Source organism: Mustela erminea, chromosome 10 (genome assembly GCF_009829155.1).
Source record: "Mustela erminea isolate mMusErm1 chromosome 10, mMusErm1.Pri, whole genome shotgun sequence".
NCBI lineage: Eukaryota > Metazoa > Chordata > Mammalia > Carnivora > Mustelidae > Mustela > Mustela erminea.
In genome coordinates, this window is record NC_045623.1 from 59224737 (window position 1) to 59243943 (window position 19207).

At 41.6% G+C, this 19207-nt stretch overlaps 1 protein-coding gene across 3 annotated transcripts; it reads right to left on the reverse strand.

Moving 5' to 3' along the window:
- Nucleotides 1-2785: 2785 nt before the first annotated feature.
- L1TD1 (LINE1 type transposase domain containing 1) lies at nucleotides 2786-18872 on the reverse strand. Of its 3 annotated transcripts, XM_032302903.1 has the most exons (4): nucleotides 18628-18872; nucleotides 17538-17614; nucleotides 7657-8717; nucleotides 2786-4974 (listed from the first exon to the last, which is right to left on the reverse strand). In XM_032302903.1, the coding sequence occupies exons 3-4, from the start codon at nucleotides 8614-8616 to the stop codon at nucleotides 3355-3357; spliced, it is 2580 nt and encodes an 859-aa protein (XP_032158794.1). In that variant the 5' UTR covers nucleotides 8617-8717; nucleotides 17538-17614; nucleotides 18628-18872; the 3' UTR covers nucleotides 2786-3354. The 3 variants fall into 3 exon arrangements, with proteins under 3 accessions (XP_032158794.1, XP_032158795.1, XP_032158796.1); XM_032302904.1 differs by lacking the exon at nucleotides 17538-17614; XM_032302905.1 differs by lacking the exons at nucleotides 17538-17614; nucleotides 18628-18872 and adding an exon at nucleotides 13149-13173.
- Nucleotides 18873-19207: the final 335 nt, after the last annotated feature.

Below are 19207 nucleotides of genomic sequence, written 5' to 3' on the forward strand. Positions count from 1 at the left end.
AGGCGCCCCAGGACAACAGAACTCTTAACCAGAAACTTGTGCTGTTAACCTGGGAAGCCAAACCACCTTTGCATAAGTTGGCCTAGAATGGTCAGACCTTGTCAATGATTACCAAATTGCTTTTACTACCATTTCCAACTCAGGACCAACCATGGACAAGGATGTTCCTGAAGGCCATCATGTAAGTTGTCCTGGTTCTAGTTAAGTTTCTCATGCCAATTACCTCAAATACTAGCATACCTAGAAACTATCCTTTTGTTCCACAATAAAGCTTTCCTTTATTGTGGAAATAAAAAAAACTCCTGCCTTTGAGTTTTATACTGGCCATGGTGGCTGGCTCCTTCAACACAAAGGTTTGAGTGAATACCGTGGGCTCGTTCTCACCTGGGTGGTCATTTTTCACAAACTAGAACCACTCTTAAGAACTGGTAATGCTGGGGCACCTGGGTGGCTCAATGGGTTAAGACGCTGCCTTCGACTCAGATCGTGAACTCAGAGTCCTGGGATCTAGCCCCCGAATCAGGCTCTCTGCTCCGCAGGGAGCCTGCTTCTCTCTCTCTCTCTCTCTGCCTGCCTGCCTCTCTGCCCACTTGTGATCTGTCAAATAAAATCTTTAAAAAAAAAAAAAAAGAAAGAAACTGGTTAATGCTGAGTGGAATTAAGCATAAGCTTACATAAGGATTGAAGAGGTGCTCTTGCTCAGGTCCATAAGGGAGCGGGGATCAAACTGTTTATTAGTGGGGATGATGTTGGGATGGGGGGGGCCGGGATGATGGAGCAGTTCAGGTGTTCATCACTAGACAAAATGATAAAATACTGGGTATACATAAAGTTCATTAGAAACAGTGAATGAGATATGAATAGATTATCTTTTTTAAAAAGCATTAATAGTAGGGACGCCTGGGTGGCTCAGTTGGTTAAGCAGCTGTCTTCGGCTCAGGTCATGATCCCAGCGTCCTGGATCGAGTCCCACATCAGGCTCCTTGCTCGGCGGGGAGTCTGCTTCTCCCTCTGCCTCTGCCTGCCATTCTGTCTGCCTGTGCTCGCTCTCTCCCCCTCTGATAAATAAACAGAATCTTAAAAAATAATAAAAAAAATAAAAAGCATTAATAGCAATAGAGGTCAAAAGCGTGATTCCACTCACGTAAGTTAGAAACAATCATTGGGATGCCTCAGTTGGTTAAGCATCGGTCTTCAGCTCAGGACATTATCCCATGGTTCTGGGATTGAGTTCTGCACCAGGTTCTCTGCTCAGTGAGGAGCCTGGTTCTCTCCTCTTCCTGCCTGCTGCTCTGCCTACTTGCGCTCTCTTCTCTATCACGTAAATTAAAATTTAAAAAGAAAAACACAACACACTCACAAAAGGACATTTTAGAAGAAAAATACCCAGGGGACTTAAATGACTCCTATTAGTGGGTGACTAGAAGACAGAACGCAGAAAGGAGTGGAAGAGCAATGAGAAAACGTATTTTGTAGACTTACTAGAATAGCAGGAATTGGAGGATATTGCCATCTACACTTGCACTAGAAATTCTTTACCTTTTCTCACACCCTAGGACAAAGCAGCTAAACACTAACCCCAAATAAACGCCACAAGAAAAGGGGTTTTGACTGTGTAGGAGGTCAATTTAAGCATCCGTGTTGGAGGGTACCGGAAAAACAGGGTCTCAATCTGGTCACTAGAAGTGTTACCAGCACCAGCAGAACTGTTGCCTGACCTCCTATAATCATCTACAGAAACAGACTTAGTCTAGAACAAAGCAGTGCGTGGGCATAATGGAGTTCATAAACACTAATATTAAGTTTCCTGGAGCTGCAGTAACAAAGTATGACAAATAGGTGGCTTGGAACAAAAACACAATTATGGAGTCTACAAGTTGGAAATCAAGGTAGTGTCAGATTATGCTTCCTCCAAAGGACCTAACGAAGAATCGTCCCTTGTAACAATTCTAGTTACATAAGACATTATTGTTGGGGAAAGGGTAAAAGGTACATGGGACTGTACTATTTTCTCAATACCTTGTATCATTTCACAAGTAGAGCAAAATAGAAATTTTTACAGAAGAAAAACTGGGGGGGGGGGGAGCCTATAAGCCAAACACAACAATGAAATCCAAGAGGGTAGAAATACAAAGATGATCAAGTACCTAAGGTTAGGATTTTCAGTTTCCTGACCCAAACATGCCAGTGCAACTGAACAGACTCCTGTTGTGCTCATTCTAAAATCAACTGGGGGACACCTAGCTGGCTCAGTTGGTAGAGCATGCGACTCTTGATCTCCTCGGGACTGTAAATTCAAGCCCCATGCTGGGTGTAGAGATTAAAAATAAAGTCAGCAACTGGGACAAGGGCAACCAGCTTCATTTTAATCTACTGGTCAGGAACCAGGATTTCCCATCTACTGAGGATTCTAATAATGCTGGCACAAATCTCATCTCAGATTTTTCTAAGAAACCTGTAAGGAAAGAATGAACAGTTACAGATGAAAGGACTGGAGATTCAAGAGGCGTTAGTGACTTCCCTGGGGTTACACCACAGAGTTAAAGCTCAATGCTAGGGATACTGAGGCCAAGGGCATTTGAAGTAACTATTAGTTTGCAGTAAGGTCCATGAAGGTCAGAGATGGAAAGACTCAACTGAGAAAAGCTGATTTCAAAACGTTGGGCAGTGGACATTTTTTGTTTTTGTAAATTAAATATGCTAAATAAGCCCTTGGAGCAAAAACCATAGAATGGTTACCACATTCTCTTCCTTTCTTATCTATACATTGCAAATCAACTTCTTTTATTCTAGACTAACAACTGAGAATACATCAATGTCCAGCATTAGATTTGTTCTCTCCTTGGGTTTATGCAATAAAATGTAAACACAAACTATGTAATGACAAAATGCATTAAGAAAATGTGAGGTAGAAAAGTAAACAAATGAAGCATATTCAGAGGAAAAATGTTTAATATAAAGATTCAAGATTCACATCATGATAATCTAAAACCAAATACTTAGGTTTAAAGTTCAACTTTTGCATTAACTTATCTGCCATCTTTTTCCATTTTTCTATTATTTCACCCCACCTCTATGGTTACAATGACAGATTCCCTCCCTTTCCCCAGTGGTGTATAAAGCCTACTCCTGCAAAAGCTACAGTGATTAACACTAATTTTAAAACACCCTTTAACTTGTACAACATTTTAGTAGTATCTGTAACATTCCTTTCACCTACTCCCCAAGTATACTGTTCACAGTCCATCCTCCTGGGTAGATATGTGACATGTAATTGTTTTCCTTTTTGATTCTTGCTGTGGGAAGAAGGTAATACATATATATTGTGTAAGCACTTATAGACCTCCTAGATTGTTAAAGTATATCATCCAGTAACTCTTTCAAAGAGGGTATGGAAGAAACAAACTTTGTGAATTCTTCGGTATCAAAAAAGGTCTTTGTTTTTCCTTCAAAATCAAATGCAAGTTTGGCTGGGTATAGGATTCTAGGTGTAAAGCCTTTTGCCTGCAGAACTTTTATGACATTGCTCCACTGACTTCTAGCATCTAGAGTATCTAATGATAAATCTGCAGTCAATCTGATTCTTGTTCCTCTATAGGTTATTTCTCTTTTTCTGGAAGCCTTTAGGATCTTTTCTTTATCACTGGAATTCCCAAATTTCACCAAGATATGTCTAGGAGTGAGTCTCTTCTCATCAATCTTACTAGGTATTCGGTAAGCACTAACAACCTCAAGACTTGAATCCTTTAGCTCTGGAAAGTTTTCTTCTATGATTTCCTTAATTATTTCCTCTGCTCCATTCTCTTTATTACTTTTTTCTGGAATTCCTATCAAACGGATGTTGGAACTTCTGGATCTATCCTCTATGTCTCTTGACCTTTCTTTATTTATTATCTGTTTGGCCATTTGCACTGTATCCTTAGAGAATTCTTCAATACGATCCTCTAGATTGTCCATTCTCTCTTCAAGTGTGTCTATTCTGCTATTCAGAACAACTACTGTGTTTTTTATTCCCAAGACCTCTGGAAGGTAATTTTTAATATTTTCAACTTCCTCCTGTAGCTCTCTGAAGCTGTTAATTACGTTTCTTCTGAAGTCTTCTTCTGTTTCTTGTATTAAGTCTGTTTCTTTAGATGTTCGCTTATCTGTCAGCAGAGTTTTGTGTCGCTCTTTTTCAGTTTTCCTTAAAAACTTGTTGATTCCTGACGGAGTACTCAAATTTGTACTTAAATGCCTTTTCTGCTTAACAGAACTTATCTCTAGTGATTTTGAGGGAGAGGCCAAAGTCAATTTGGGACAGACTGTCCCAAATCCTTGGTTTTTCGGTACAGCCATTTCCTCTTTATTCTGGGTTTTTTGTACCATCTGGTGTTTTACCAATTTTTTCTTCTCAAAGTCCTGAGCCAAATAATCATAGGCAATTTCATTAAGTTCATCTAAAGCCCCCTTTTTCTCTATTTGGGAGGCGGTCTTTACACTTTCTACCTCTGAGTCCTCTCCTTCCTCCCACGATAAGACTACTTCCATTTCCCACTCTGAACCTTCTTCTTCCTCCAGCTCAGAATCTTCTACCTCTTTAACTGAAACAACCTCCAAGCCATTACTGCTTTTTTCTTCAGCTCCACACTTTGTATTTACCACAGAATGACGCTGAAAGGCTGAATCCTGTTTCTCACATAATACTGAAGCTTTTTCTTCTCCCTCCTCCTCCAGCCCTGAAGTCTCCTCTTCGTCCTCTTCCTCCAGCTCTGAAGTCTCTTCATCCTCCTCTTCCAGGCCTGAAGCCTCTTCTTCCTCATCCAACTCTGAAGCTTCTTCTCCCTCTTCTTCTAGCTCTGAAGCCTCTTCTTCCTGAGTCTCTAAGTTGTTCACCTCCTCTGGCTCTGCAACCTTTACCTCTTTAACAAATAGAAAGCTCAAACCATCACTGGCTTCCCTCTCAGCTCCATGCTTTGAATCTAGTACTGTTTTCTCCTAAAAGAAAAATAAAATAAAATAAAATAACTTTGTATCATGTGTCTTTAAAGGAATTAGGGATGCCTGGGTGGCTCAGTTGGTTAAGCAGCTGCCTTCGGCTCAGGTCATGATCCCAGCGTCCTGGGATCGAGAGTCCCACATCAGGCTCCTAGCTCAGCGGGGAGCCTGCTTCTCCCTCTGCCTCTGCCTGCCATTCTGTCTGCCTGTGCTCGCTCTCTCCCCCCCCCCCTGATAAATAAATAAAATTAAAAAAAAAAAAGTTAAAAAAAAAAGGAATTAAACCTTTCACTCTCAGTGTAATCTGACTACATATTTTAACAATTACCAAATATCTAGGAAATTATTTAAGTATTACTTGTTCTTGAATGCCTAGAAGCCCAAACAAGAGAAGTTTCCCCTGTGATTACCCCCATCACACCTGCTATCTATGCAGCATCTGCAAATTTCCATGTCCTAATGTTTAATGTGTTCCTTCTATATCCTGAACACTGACTCTTAAGAACTTGTGTTAGTAAATGTCTGGTTACATGCAGGACCCTGCAGTAGAGAGACTCCTCTAACTTCAGAGACACTACCTGAAAACTCCCGTTTACTTCCCTCCCCCCCCCAACCCCCGTAAGGAAACAAAAAGTAAATCTAATACTTCTTAGAAGATTCCACTGGTAGTTCAAGCTACAGCTGTATTACTCAAAAGGAAAGCAATGTTTTGGTTAGAAGTACAGGCTCAATTTAAGATTACTTTGTTCAGGGATGCCTGGCTGGCACAGGTGGCCAAGCACATGACTCTCAATCTCAGGGTCTTGAGTTCAAGCCCCACTTTGGGTATGGAGCCTACTTAAAAAACAAAAAAAAGACTGCTTGTTCAAACCCAGCTGTTACATCTGCTACCGGTACATAAATTTGCTCTCTAGAAAAGCAACTACTTCAGATCACTGTGAGGGTTAAATTACGACAACCTAGTTATGGAGCTCAAGACAGTACCTGTAATAGAAAAGCTGGCTCATAATATTCCTTTAAACCCTATCCTTGCTTCTAGCTTTTCACTTAATGCTCCCTCTATTACAGGATCTTCCCTATTTAGGGATGGCTGGTCACTATTTATCCTTCCACCTCCCCAGACCATCCAGAACAGGCTGGGCTGTGTACATCACCAATGGGGAGTCTCAAAGAAATTGTTGATCCAAATATATTTCCTAATTCTATACTGTCATTTTGCAAAGATGCTACACTTCCAAATGCTGGAAGGGCAGGGGTATTAGGTGTTCTTTTGAGAAGCCATCAAAAATACTGGGTTACAATACAGGCCTCTGAGGATACAAATAAATGGGAGATATTCTACACATGAATTGGCAGAAGTAATACTGTTAAAATGTCTATACTACCCAAGGCAACCTGCAGATTCAGCGCAATCTCTACCAAAATTCCAATGGCATTTAACACAGGAAAAGAACAATCCTAAAACTTGTATGGAACCACAAAGTCCCCAAATACCCAATGCCGCCCTGAATCGGAGTAAGGCAGGAGGCATCACAACCTAATTTCACACCGTATTACAAAGCTATAATAATCAAAACAGCATGGTATTATATGAAAGTCACAAAAACAGACACATAAAAATCAACGTAAACAGAATAAAGACCCCAGGAAAAAACTCAAGCATATGTGGTAAACAATTTATGGAAAAAGGAGCCCAGAATATGGAATAGGCATAGTCTCAATAAATGGTGCTAGGAAAACTGGACAGCCACATGCAAAAGCAACTAGACTACTACCTTACACCACAGACAAAAAAGAAGAAATAGACACATATCCAAGATGAGAGACAGAGAATCTCTACAATATACCAAAGGAATTATCTTTTAATATTGGAATCACATAGAGTATTCAGAAATTAACCTGAAGTGTTTTCAATGAAATCAAATACATGGGAACATAATGTAATATGAAGGAAACAAAATTATCATCTAATATGATGTAAAAACAAAAATCCTTACATGAAATGGGTAACAGCTAGATATTAACATTAATGAACACCTGAATAGGCATCAGTAAGACAGATTTATTTGCATTTCTGATTGATAATGAAGATTTACCAGGACTACTTTACAGACTGAAAGTTCAACATACTTGTTAAATTTTTTTAATAATCCTATTGCATGAGGGCTTTGAATTTACTCACTTGTTTCTATTTTTCCCTTTTAATGATTTAAAAGCTACTATCCAGGCTGCCTGGGTGACTCAATGGGTTAAGCCTCTGCCTTCTGCTCAGGTCATGATCTCTGGATCCTGGAATCAAGTCCCACATGGGGCTCTCTGCTCAGCAGGGAGCCTGCTTCCCTCTCTGTGTGCCTCTCTGCTTACTTGTGATCTCTGTTAAGTAAGTAAAATCTTAAAAAAAAACAAAAATAAAAAATAAAGAAGCTACTACTCCAGTAATTACCCTTAAATACATAACCTATACATTTTTCTTTCAATGTCTGTAATGAATATGTACAATCCCTTCTCAACTCAGATCTAACCTCTTCCAAGCTGCCAACATCACCCATTAAAAGAAAAAAACCTTTTAGTTATTACTTTTAATGTCGTGCTTTTGTATTTCTTAAAAATTGGTTTAACCTTAGGAATAACTTTACCATTACTCATTCTCTGTACATAAGCTCCATAGATCTGTATACTTACCACTTTCTCTTGAATCCCGTACCTTCTTCCTTTCTTTATTTTTTCCTTTTGTGGGAGTACATCTTTCAGTAATTCCTTCAGAAATGGTTTTTGGCTAGTAAAACTGCTGAGACTTTGCATATCTGCAAAGGTCCTTACTTCACCATCACACTTAAGTATTAATTTAACTTGGCACAGAACTTTAGGTTCAAAATCATTTTCCCTCAGAATGCTGAAGACGTTACTCCACTGCTTACTAATGTCCAGTGTTGCTGATGAAAAGTCTGCTGCCAAAGTAAGTATCGCTCCTTCATCTTCTCTGGAGGTTTTTAGGATTTTCTCTGTATTCTTTGAGTTCTGAGGGACTTTTTCTTTGACCAGTTCATCCTCTCCAATCTCTCGTGTTACTTCCATATGGATACTATGTTCTTCGCAATTGTTGTCTAGATTGCTTATGGCTTCTTCCACACTTCCCATGACTTTGTCATTTTGTAATTTATCATGGGGCAATTCCTTATCTTGGTCTGTACTATACTCTTCAACTCTGTCTAACTGGTTACTCGGCTTGCTCACTTCTTTTCTTTTAGAAGTCAACTTTTCAGTAGGTTCAACTATTTCAGAGTTTGCTCCTACTATCTTCTCTAGTAACCCTGTTTTTTGCATGGCTAAACCTTTTATTTGTTGCAACTCCTTTTTAGTATTGGAGTTATTTATATTCTTCACTTCAGGCATTTTACTTTCTACTCCTAACATTTCCTTTAGGTCCTTTTTAAGGGATTCCCTTATCTCATCAACCATTAAGTCCAGATCTTCCATCAAGCCTTTAAACTTCATCAGCATAACTGCTGACAAGTCTTTGCATTTTAAGTCTAATACCTGAGCCATCTCCTGGTCAGTTTCTATCAAGTGAATTCTTTCCCTATGCGTGCTATTTTCCTGTTTCTTTGCAAGTCTAGCAATTTCTGACTCTACAATGGACATTGTGGAAACGTTTTATTTTATTATCCTGAAGAGTAATTTTTGTTCTTGGAGGTCTGCTAGACTCCTCCAAAACTCAATAATCTTTAAAATGTATTTATCATCTGAAATAAAAAAAGAAAAATCATTTACTGAAGAATTCTTTTGGGAAGCACAGTAATCAAGAATATCAATGTGGTTATGAAGTAAACTACAGGAGACGTACTCCACAATTTAAAGATAACCAGATGGGTACATGCATACCAAAAAAAAGAACCTGAATTCAAAATTCATACATTAAAACCCGATTCAAGTAAAGCTTTGAATGCCATAAATCAACCAAACAGGAGATTAAAAACACTGATGGAAATTGGCCAGTAATCCTATACTATTAACTTTGCTTTCTATGTTTTCTGTGAGGATTAAACAGATTACAAGAAAATAGACATTATTTAAAAAAAAAGTTTAAGTGTATCATACCAAATTTTTTAAGTTAAAGGTGATTTGGATGGAATCTTACACAAACTGGAAAGGGAAGTCCCCCAACCAATCCCCCCACCTTTTTTAAAAGATTTTATTTATTTATTTGAGAGAGAGAGAGAGAGAGAGCATGAGCGAGAAGCAAGAAGGTCAGAGGGAGAAGCAGACTCCCCATGGAGCTGGGAGCCCAATGAGTCCCGGGACTCCATGACCTGAGCCAAAGGCAGTCATCCAACCGAGCCACCCAGGTGTCCCCCACCCTTTTTTAATTGCAGACTTAAACATTAAGACTTTAATCTCTTAAAACCAGCTCTCGGGGTGCCGGGGTGGCTCAGTTGGTTAAATGTCTGACTTGATTTTGGCTCAGGTCATGATCGGGGGGTGTGGGGCTCTGCTCTCAGGGGGTGTCTGCTTAGGACTCTCTTCCTCTGCTCCTCCCTCCCCCACCTTAACGCAGGCTTAGGCTCTCTCCCTCTTGAATAGTAAGTTTTTCTTTTTGAAGATTTTATTTATTTGACAGAGAGAGACAGCAAGAGGAAACACAAGCAAGGGGAGTGGAGAGGGAGAAGCAGGCTCTCTGCTGAGCAGGGAGCCCGATGCGGGGCTCCATCCCAGGACCCCAGGATCACGACCTGAGCCAAAGGCAGATGCCCAAGAACCGAGCCACACAGGTGCCCCTAAATTAAAATAAAATCTTAAAAAACAAAAACCTACCCAGCTCTCAAGTCAATTCAGATCAGAATTATTACTTTCCAGAATGAAAATATTAAGGCACATGCTGCAGAGAACAGAATGACTAAAACCCATGCCTACTTCCACCTCACAAAAGCCCCTTTATCTTTGCTCGAGGAGACTCACTTAGATTCTTCCTACTACGGTCGTGACCCTGCATGGTGGAGAGGGAGAGACCACCTCTTTTCCTCTTCCCTTAGTTAACAGGAATGGGAAGTGGGTATGCACAACACACCCACTTTGGACAACAGCTGGGATACTTGTTCCTGAACCTTTTCCTCTGCATCATCCAGCATGTCTTCAAGTTTTAACCAGGTGAGTTTACAGCTAACTAACACTAACAACTGTACGTCCTACGGATTCATCACTGCTGTCAAGACTCCAGCTGCTTTAACGTGCAGGTATGAAAAGAAAATTACATCCCCTTTAACAGAATTCAGGAACTTGATGGAAGGAGACTAGGGTAAATAACTGCAGGGCGCCTGGGTGGCTCAGTGGTTAAGCCTCTGCCTTCAGCTCAGGTCATGATCTCAGGGTTCTGGGATCGAGCCCCTCATCGGGCTCTCTGCTCAGCAGGGAGCCTGCCCCAACCCCCCGCCTGCCTCCCTGCCTAACTTGTGATCTCTGTCAAATAAATAAATAAAATCTTAAAAAACAAACAAACAAACTGCTAGCTATTACTGAAGCTGATGAACAGATGAGAAAGGGGAAATAGGATACATCAGTACGGACAACAGCTCTGAGTAACAGAACCAGAAAACCTTCCAAGCACCTAATGGAAGGGTACAAAATACCCATCATGGGAACAGAAAATGCCCTGGAATGAAGTCAACTGACTGGAAAAAGAAAAGGAAAGGAAAAAAAAAGTCTGATCTGGTTTAAGATTAATAAAGATGCATATACATCTATACATAATCCCAGTAAAACTTCTGAATGCAGATATGAGCCGTCTAAGTTCCCACATCATCAATCATCAATCAATCCCACACATTTAGTGAGCACAGACTACATGCTAGTTACTGTGCTGGAGAGTAAAGGAAAAAAATGTTGAGTAGAAACTGACACGGATGGGTGACTTAGTTAAGCGTCCAACTCTTAATTTCAGCTTAGGTCATGATCTCAAGGTCCTGAGAGCAGAGCCTGTTTAATATTCCTTCTCCCCCTCTCTGTCGCCTATGCCACAGGGGATCTCTCAAAACAAACACCAAAAAACCCTGACACAGACCCTCCCCTCCATGAACATCTAGGGAGAAACAAGTGTATCAAAGGGCAACTGTGCCAACTTACAAATTAAGGGTCAAGGATCAGGGGTGTCTATCCCAGGTGTCATCTGATGTATTCAGGGAGGCCCAGAGAGGCCCAGGAAGGCTTCCTGGCAGAAGCAGCTCACAATGAATCTGATAAATAAGCAGCAGCCACACAGCAAAGAATGGAAGCAGGTACATTCCACTCAGAGGAGTAACTAACTACCCACAGGGCTGGAGGGAGCACCTGTGGAAAGGTAACCTACAGAGGGAGAGAGCAAAGGGGACAGCTTTGGTGTCTCCAGCTTCCCTACTAGAAGCATGCCTGCTACGCACCAAAAACAGAAAGGGCCAAGAAAGAGACAAGGTTTTAAAGGAGAAGTACAAATTTACTTGGTTTAACCTATCAAGTTTGAGGTACTCTTGAAATAACTGGAGGACGATATAAGCGGGTCTAGAACCCAACCTAGTTTCTGCTCTGCACATAAACGTTCTGTGAATCCTATGCCCATTGGCAGTTAATTCTGTAACTAACAAACATTCCAGAAAGAAAATCAAATCAGCCTGAGACTCAAGAAGATGAGATGATAAACCGAATACTGGGAGAAAATATTTACCCAGTAAATATTTAGTATTCAATTAGTATTTAATTAGGAACCACCTGATTAAAAAATGGGCAGAAGACCCAGAGACCCCTCACCAAGGAAGAACTGCAAAGAGCAATTCATCATATGAAAGATGCTCTACACTGGGTCTCCAGGTAAATGCAAAGTAAAACACTGAAATACCATGACACGCTTATTGGAATGGCCAAAATCCAAAATATAATATCGACATCAGATGCTGTTAAGAATGCAGAGCAACAGGAACACTCACTGCTTATGCAAATAAATATTACAGCTACTTTGGAAGACAATTTGCCAATTTCTTGCAAATCTCAAGAGACTCCTACCATATGATCCTGCAACTGTGCTCCTTGGCGGTTTATCCAAAGGAGTGGAAAACGTATCTGTACAGGAACCTGCATACTGGGAGGCAGAGAGCAGCTTCATTCAGAACTACCAAAACTTAGAAGCAATCAAGGTATTTTTCAGTAAGCTGATAAGCTGTGGTACCCCCACAAACAATGCAATGTTCTTCAGTACTAAAACGAAATGAGTTGCTAAGCCCTAGGAGAAGGAGGAACCCAAAATGCCTATGACTAAGTCAAAGCAGCCAAACTGAAAAGGCTACATACTATATGATTCCAAATACAGTACATTCTGGAAAAGTCAGAACTACAGAGACAGAAAAGATCAGTTGTTCTCAGGATTGAGGGGAGGAGGATGAACAGGCAGAGGAGAGGATTTTTAGGACAATGACATTTTGTAGAATAGTGGCAGATGCAAGGCACACGGTTGTCAAAAGACACAGACACTCAGAAAATTCGTTCGCCAGGAGTGAACCCTATTGCAAACTACGGACTTAGGGTCATAATGATGTATCAAGGTAAATTCACTAGTGGTCACATACGTAGCACTTGGACATGGGATGCTGAGCACATGGAACTTCTCTGGACTTTGTACTCAATATGCTGTAAACCTAAAACTGCTCCAAAAATTAAGCTGACTACTTAAAAAAAAAAAAAAAAATCAGCATGAAACATCCCATCTATAATTATAAAGCCTAAAAAATACAACTTTAGGGACCGCTACAAAAAGGCTAAGATTTAAGAATCACAGGAGCAGCTAATAGGTCATTAATGTCAGAACAGAAAGTATACATTCATACAATCACACAATTCAGAAATTTCTCATTAGAGAAAAACCAAAATAAGAAAAATTACAATAGGGGCTCCTGGGTGGCTCAGTCGTTCAGCATGATCCCAGGGTCCTGGGATGGAGCCAAGGCATTGCAGGGAGCCTGCTTCTCCCTCTCCCCGTGCATGTGCTCCTTCTCTCACGCAGTCTGTCAAACAAATAAAATCTTTTAAAAAAAGAAGAAAAAAGCGCAAAAATATATGATAACATTAATCTGAAAGATAAAGATTTCTAGGTATGGCATTTAAATGAGTAAGGGATATAGATATTTAAATTTTAAAATAACTCAGTCAAGGGGCACCTGGGTGGCTCAGTCTGTTACCATCTGCTTTTGGCTCAGGTCATGATGATCCCAAGGGTCCTGGGATCCAGTCCTGCGTCAGGCGCTATGCTCAGCAGGGAGTCTGCTTCTCCCTCTCCCCCTTCATCCTGTGCTCTCTCTCTCTCAAGTACTCAAATTTAAAAAAAAAAAAAAAAATTTTTTAAGAGAATGCCAGAAGTTTAAAATCAAGTAATTTCTACATGTAAAAAACCACATTACTCAAAAAAGAAAACATTAATAGTTGCAAAAAATCTTAAACCTAGCATTCATTCATGATAAAACTCAAATTATGAACAGGAAGTCAAAGGAGAAATGTATATGAAAAATCTTGATTAAGTCAGAGAAAGGGTCAAAAGAGAAAACATCAACTTGACTACTAATACAAAAAGTGAGCAACAGTACACACATGTCGTCCTTAATGAAATAAACTAGAAAACCCAACAACCAGGATTTATACCTGAAGCTTCATCAAGGTGACTATGAGAAAACAAGGAGTAGAGAGCCCACTGGGTAAGCCGACTTTCAACACTTCAGCGACTTGGGGGAGGAGGGAACTAACTATTCCAGTTTAGGAGACTGAGGGAAACGGGAGCCCCTTATCTGGATCCCAGCTAAACACATCATGCAGGAGAGCAGGAAACAATCCTCAGGAATAGGATTTTTACTAGCTGTGAGAATACTGTGGTTATTTAAGAAATGTTCTTACTTTTTAAGAGACAGATACGGTTCAAAAGGCCCCAAATGGCGTCACTTAGGGTTATGAACCCAAGTCAGTAAACCAAGACTGAGACTTAACCTAACTGCAGTTTCAATCTAGGACAACCAGGAATTTTCTCATCAGCACCAATAAATAATCTGTCGTGGGACCTGTCCTTCTCTCAAAAGACGAGATAATCCAGGTAATAAAACCCTTTTGTCAGGGCACCTGGGTGGCTCAGTGTGTAAAGCCTCTGCCTTTGGCTCAGGTCATGATCTCAGGGTCCTGGGATGGAGCCCCGCATCGGGCTCTCTGCTCAGCAGGGAGCTGCTTCCCCCTTCCTCTCTCTGCCTGCAGTCTGCCTACTTGTGATCTCTGTCAAATAAATAAATAAGATCTTTAAAAACAAAAACAAAAACCCTTTTGTCCCCAGATGAAGAAAACCTCACCTGAACTAATCCCTTTCCTTTTTTAAAAAAACATTTTATTTATTTATTTGACAGAGCAAAAGGGAACTTAAGCAGGGGGAAGGAGAAGCAGGCTTTCCGCTGAGCAGGGAGCCCACATGGGGCTTGAGCCACCCAGATGCCCCTAACTAACCCTTCTTCTGTTTAGGACTTCCTTGTCCTGCCCCTCCCCCTTTTAAAAAAGATTTTATTTATTTTATTTGACAGTTAGAGATCACAAGGAGGCAGAGAGGCAGGCAGTGAGAGGAGGAAGCAGGCTTCCTGCCGAGCAGAGAGCCCGATGTGGGGCTCGATCCCAGAACCCTGGGATCATGACCTGAGCTGAAGGCAGAGGCTCTAACCCACTGAACCACCCACGGGCACCCCTTGTCCTGCCTTTAAATACCTTTCCCTCTCTGCAGACCTTTGGCGCTCCCCTCTATTTGCTAGACAGGATGCAGCCCACTTCATGAACTTATAATGAACTGGTTTGAATTTTATGTTTTCTTATAATACTTAAGTTTTTAAACTTAAGTTAAACTCTAGAATTTAGTTTAAAATACTTCATCAGGGATGCCTCGGTGGCTCAGTCAGGCAAGTGTCTGCCTTTCTGCTGGGGTTGTGGTCCCAAGACCCTGGGAAGAGTACCGCCTCCCTGCCCTTGCTCAGCAGGGAGCCTGCTTCTCCCTCTGCCTGCCGCTCCCCCTGCTAGCACTCTCTCTGACAAATAAATCTTTAAATAAAATAATTCAGCAAAAAGGGGAAAAGGAGTAGATGAGGCAAACAGGAGTACTTTACCCCAAACAACGTGGCTAAGTCAAAACCAAAAATAGTGAAGACAAAAGGTTGAGATAACAGTAAAAATTTAAAGTGTAAAAAATAAAATCAAAAGCCATGTAAGAATTTTTCCTTTGAAGAGAAAAAAATTACAAAGTACAAAATTAAGCATGAGAAATGATCCAGTACAAGGATTTTTAAAAGCTGGTTTGCAAACATATGGTATTTAAAAAGCTAAAGGAAATAAATAGTATCCTAGCAAAACTCTTAAATAATTAGGGGCATCTGTCTGGCTCAGTCGGTGGAGCAAATGCCTCTTAATCTCCCAGTTATGAGTTTGAGCCCCATGGTGGGTGCAGAGATTACTTAAAAAAAAAAAAAAAAAAGGAAAGGAAAAAAATCTTTCAAATAATCAAATATTGATCCACCAAATAAAAAGACAAAACCCTCCTCAGATCAGTATTACGAAGAAAAATCAATACAATATTCAACGGCTCCATATCCGGAGTTTCCACTAAACTATACAAAAAAATTTTCATTAAATAGTTCTGAACTGCGAGAAAGCTAAAAGAAAAAGAAGCTCAAGAAAGGCAAGTAATCCTCAGAAGAGGGAATAACAGTCTAAACCACCACAGAAAAATCATTAATACTTCTTATAGTAGAGGCTTATATAGTAAGCTAAAATTTAAGGGGGGCGGGAGGAAATGCAAAGTAATGCCAAACATGAAAATCTGCCCAACCCTACATACAGGATTTTTTTTTTTTAAGGATCACTTTGCCTATCTGGAGTGGGAGTGGTTACAACTTTCCAGGAAATTAGAAAACCTATTACAATCAGATATGTTACATAGTAACTCTCCCCTTGAGAATCTAAAGAAAGAATAAAACCACTTGTACTTAAGAATACACAGGCAAAAGGTCCAGCAGTTTTTTGTGAGGAGAGCCCAGAGCAATGCTGTTTAGTTAAGATTGAACGAAGGAAGGTCTAAACCACTCTGTGCAACTCTATGCAGCCATTAGAGTGTATTTAGAGCCACAACACGAGGCTTTGGAGTGTCCTTGATCCATTAACAAGAAAAAACAAGCTGCGGAGAAGAGAGTAGTATAATCTCATTTTTGCAAATGTGCACAAAACCAACAGAAACAAGAATGAACACTAAACATAAAAGTAGACTCAATTTTAAAAATCAGGAAAATGCGTATCAGAACAGATTCTAGTGGGTTTTATTTTTTTTAATTGATTTCTGATTTTATTGCTTTGCTTCTAGTGTTTTATAAAGCAGATTATAGCCACTGCTGGAGCAAATCATCTGCCCTCTCCACCCTGTGGAAGGCACTGGGAATTATCAGAACCTCTTGAGTAAACAAACTGGGAAAAGTATAATGCCATTTAGAAAAAGTTCTAAAATTTGTTTTTAAATTTGTTCTCTGCACCCAGAAAAAAACTGACACCATACGTGGTCAAGAAAGGTCAAACCAAACTTTGGGTGGCCACAGAGAATGGCGTGGGGAATATTAACTCTTCTTTTTCTAGCTAAAAGGAATTCCACAATACTGCCAGCAAATTCAAGGGTGGGGTTGGGGGGGTGGCCGGACCCAACCCCACACACACAAAGAAGTAACTGGCTGCCCATTTTGAAAATTCAACCACAAAGGAAATGCAAGTAGATAATAAACATATGAAAAAGCAGTGACTGCCAAGGAAATGCAAACCAAAACAAGCTGGTCCATCGGGGAGCTTTAGGGAAAATTTATTCTCCCTCCCCCTACCCTTGGCCTAGGGTGTGTGAATTGTTGAAGATTTCTTGCCCCCCTCAAGTGTGCCCTCCTGTGGTATATTAGTTCAAGTTCATTAAAAGATAAACCCAAACTCATGGCTCACTGATTTAAAAGTCTCCCAGATTTTTCCTACGCTTAACTCCTTTTGATGGCCGTCCAAATCGGCCCCTGCCTCAGTCCTGGCAAATCCCGTTTTCCTCCCTGATTAAGGATTCTGAAGCCAAAGTGGATAGAACTTCAGGACGTCTGGGATACTGGGTGGGAAAGAGACCACAGATTTATTCTCATTCATCTCCAACAGGAGTTCAGCATTTGACAGTGATCAAAATAATGCATTTGAGATACACACTATGTGATCTTTTTAACCTATTTAACAAAACCGAGGGGGGAGGTCTAAACTACTTTTAATTTGACATAACGAGGGTAAAAGTATTTCACCGCACCTGCAACAACGGTTTTGTGAAATACCCGCGATTTCCAGAGGTGACAGAATCTGGGATTCCGCGAGAGGCCCAGGCAAAGGATTCCCTGCTCATACCACCTGTGGCTAGACTCACAGCTCCTGGGTCCAAAGGTCAATCAATTGCAAATTTACTGAACTCAACACACGCTGAAACCCTGGCATTCCGCTTCTCCCAGCCCCTCAACGACCAAGTCTCAGCTGCTTACCCAGTGAAGGCGGTTCACCTGGAAAAAAGTTCTCTGATGAACAGAGCTTGGTCTTCTCCACAGCTGTCTTTCAGTGCCTAGAGTTCAAGCAATGCAGAATTTAAAAGGTTTAAGGGCACCTGGGTGGCTCCGCTGGTTAAGCTCCTGACTTCCGCTGACGTCAAGATCCCAGAGTTCTAGATCGACTCCCGCATGGGGCTCCCTGCTGAGCGGGGAGTCCGCTTCTCCCTCTCCCGTCTTGCTCTCAGGTAAATAATAAAAATAAAGTTTAATATACATAGGGGGGAAAGGCTCTACTCTAGCTGGTGTTTGCTTACACTGATAGGATCATAGGAATAATTATGCTAAAACACGGAATTATTAGTGCAGAGTCTAGGAGTAGAGGTAAGGGGTGCGCTGCAGGGAAGGAAAAACAACTAGGGCCCCAACTAAGGAGAGAAGCAGAGGGAGTGGGAAAGAGGGTGGTTTCTTCTTCGTGCTAGTTGGGGTCTACTTTTTGGCAGTAAACATAAATTCCGTTTGTCGTCTGGAAAATAGTTCTGTCCTTTCTAACAACGAAGGTGATGCAGAAAAAGGCACTACCTTCAAATCAATTCCCTTCCAGTTTATGGGAAATTCTGTGAAGACGGGTTGGAAATGAGGTTCAAGGCCTCGGATCTAGGAAATGGAGACAGACTGAACCCCCAGGTCCGCCTGGCTCCAAAGCGCTCACTCCATTACTCCTCAAAGACACCATGGAAAATCTCACCTCCCCCACCCTTCTTTTAAAAGTAGCACTTAAATACTGCCTCATTTCCTTGACTTCATTTTCTCCTCCTGGCACTGCTATTTTACTTTTTTCTTTATCAGTATTTTTTAAATTATCTCTACACCCAATATGGGACTCGAACTCGCAACCTCACAGCGAGAGTCTCACGCTCTTCTAACTACAACAGCCAGGCACCCCTGGCACTGCTACTTGATGTCCCTGTTTCCCGCGGAGGGGACACTCAGGAAGGTGGCTCTCTCACCAGCTCCTCAGAAACAACCAGGCAGCCAAGCGACAGGGCCCCCGCGGTGCCCACTACCCCCACAATTGCGCCAGCCTTACCAGGAGAAGAGAGGCAACCTGAGGACGCACCCCAGCTCCAAGACAGAAGGAAAAATGGCCGCAGCAAGTTTTTGCTGGCTCCTCCCCTCCCCTGGCGGAGTTCCAAAGCTTCTGGTCCAATCCCCTCGCAACCTACACGCCCTCGCCCCCTCCCCTGGAAATCTCCACCAGTCCTGAAGCACCTGCCGACTTCCTGTTGCTGGACGCCCCCTGAGCCCCAGCCCCCAGCTCCGTTTCCTCCTGCCCTCGGGCTGAACATGACCCACCCCACCCCATCCCCACCCCACCCCATCCCCACCTCAACCCCCACTTGACCCAGCTCCCCGCCCCACCCCACCCCACCCTACCTCAACCAATCCCCTTCCCCGTGTTACCCGCACCAGCCCTGAATCCTGACTCGCATCTCAATAAAGTCAACACTAACTGCCTAGTTTATTCTGGCGGTAACCCCAGGGGCCGTTCTCAATTCCTCTGCTTTTTTTCAATTCCCATATTCAGTTATGTCTAAACCTCAGTAGCTGTCTACTTCTCTCGCTCTGCGTGGCTTCAGCGCAGTCGGAGCCCACCATTTCTTGCTGGT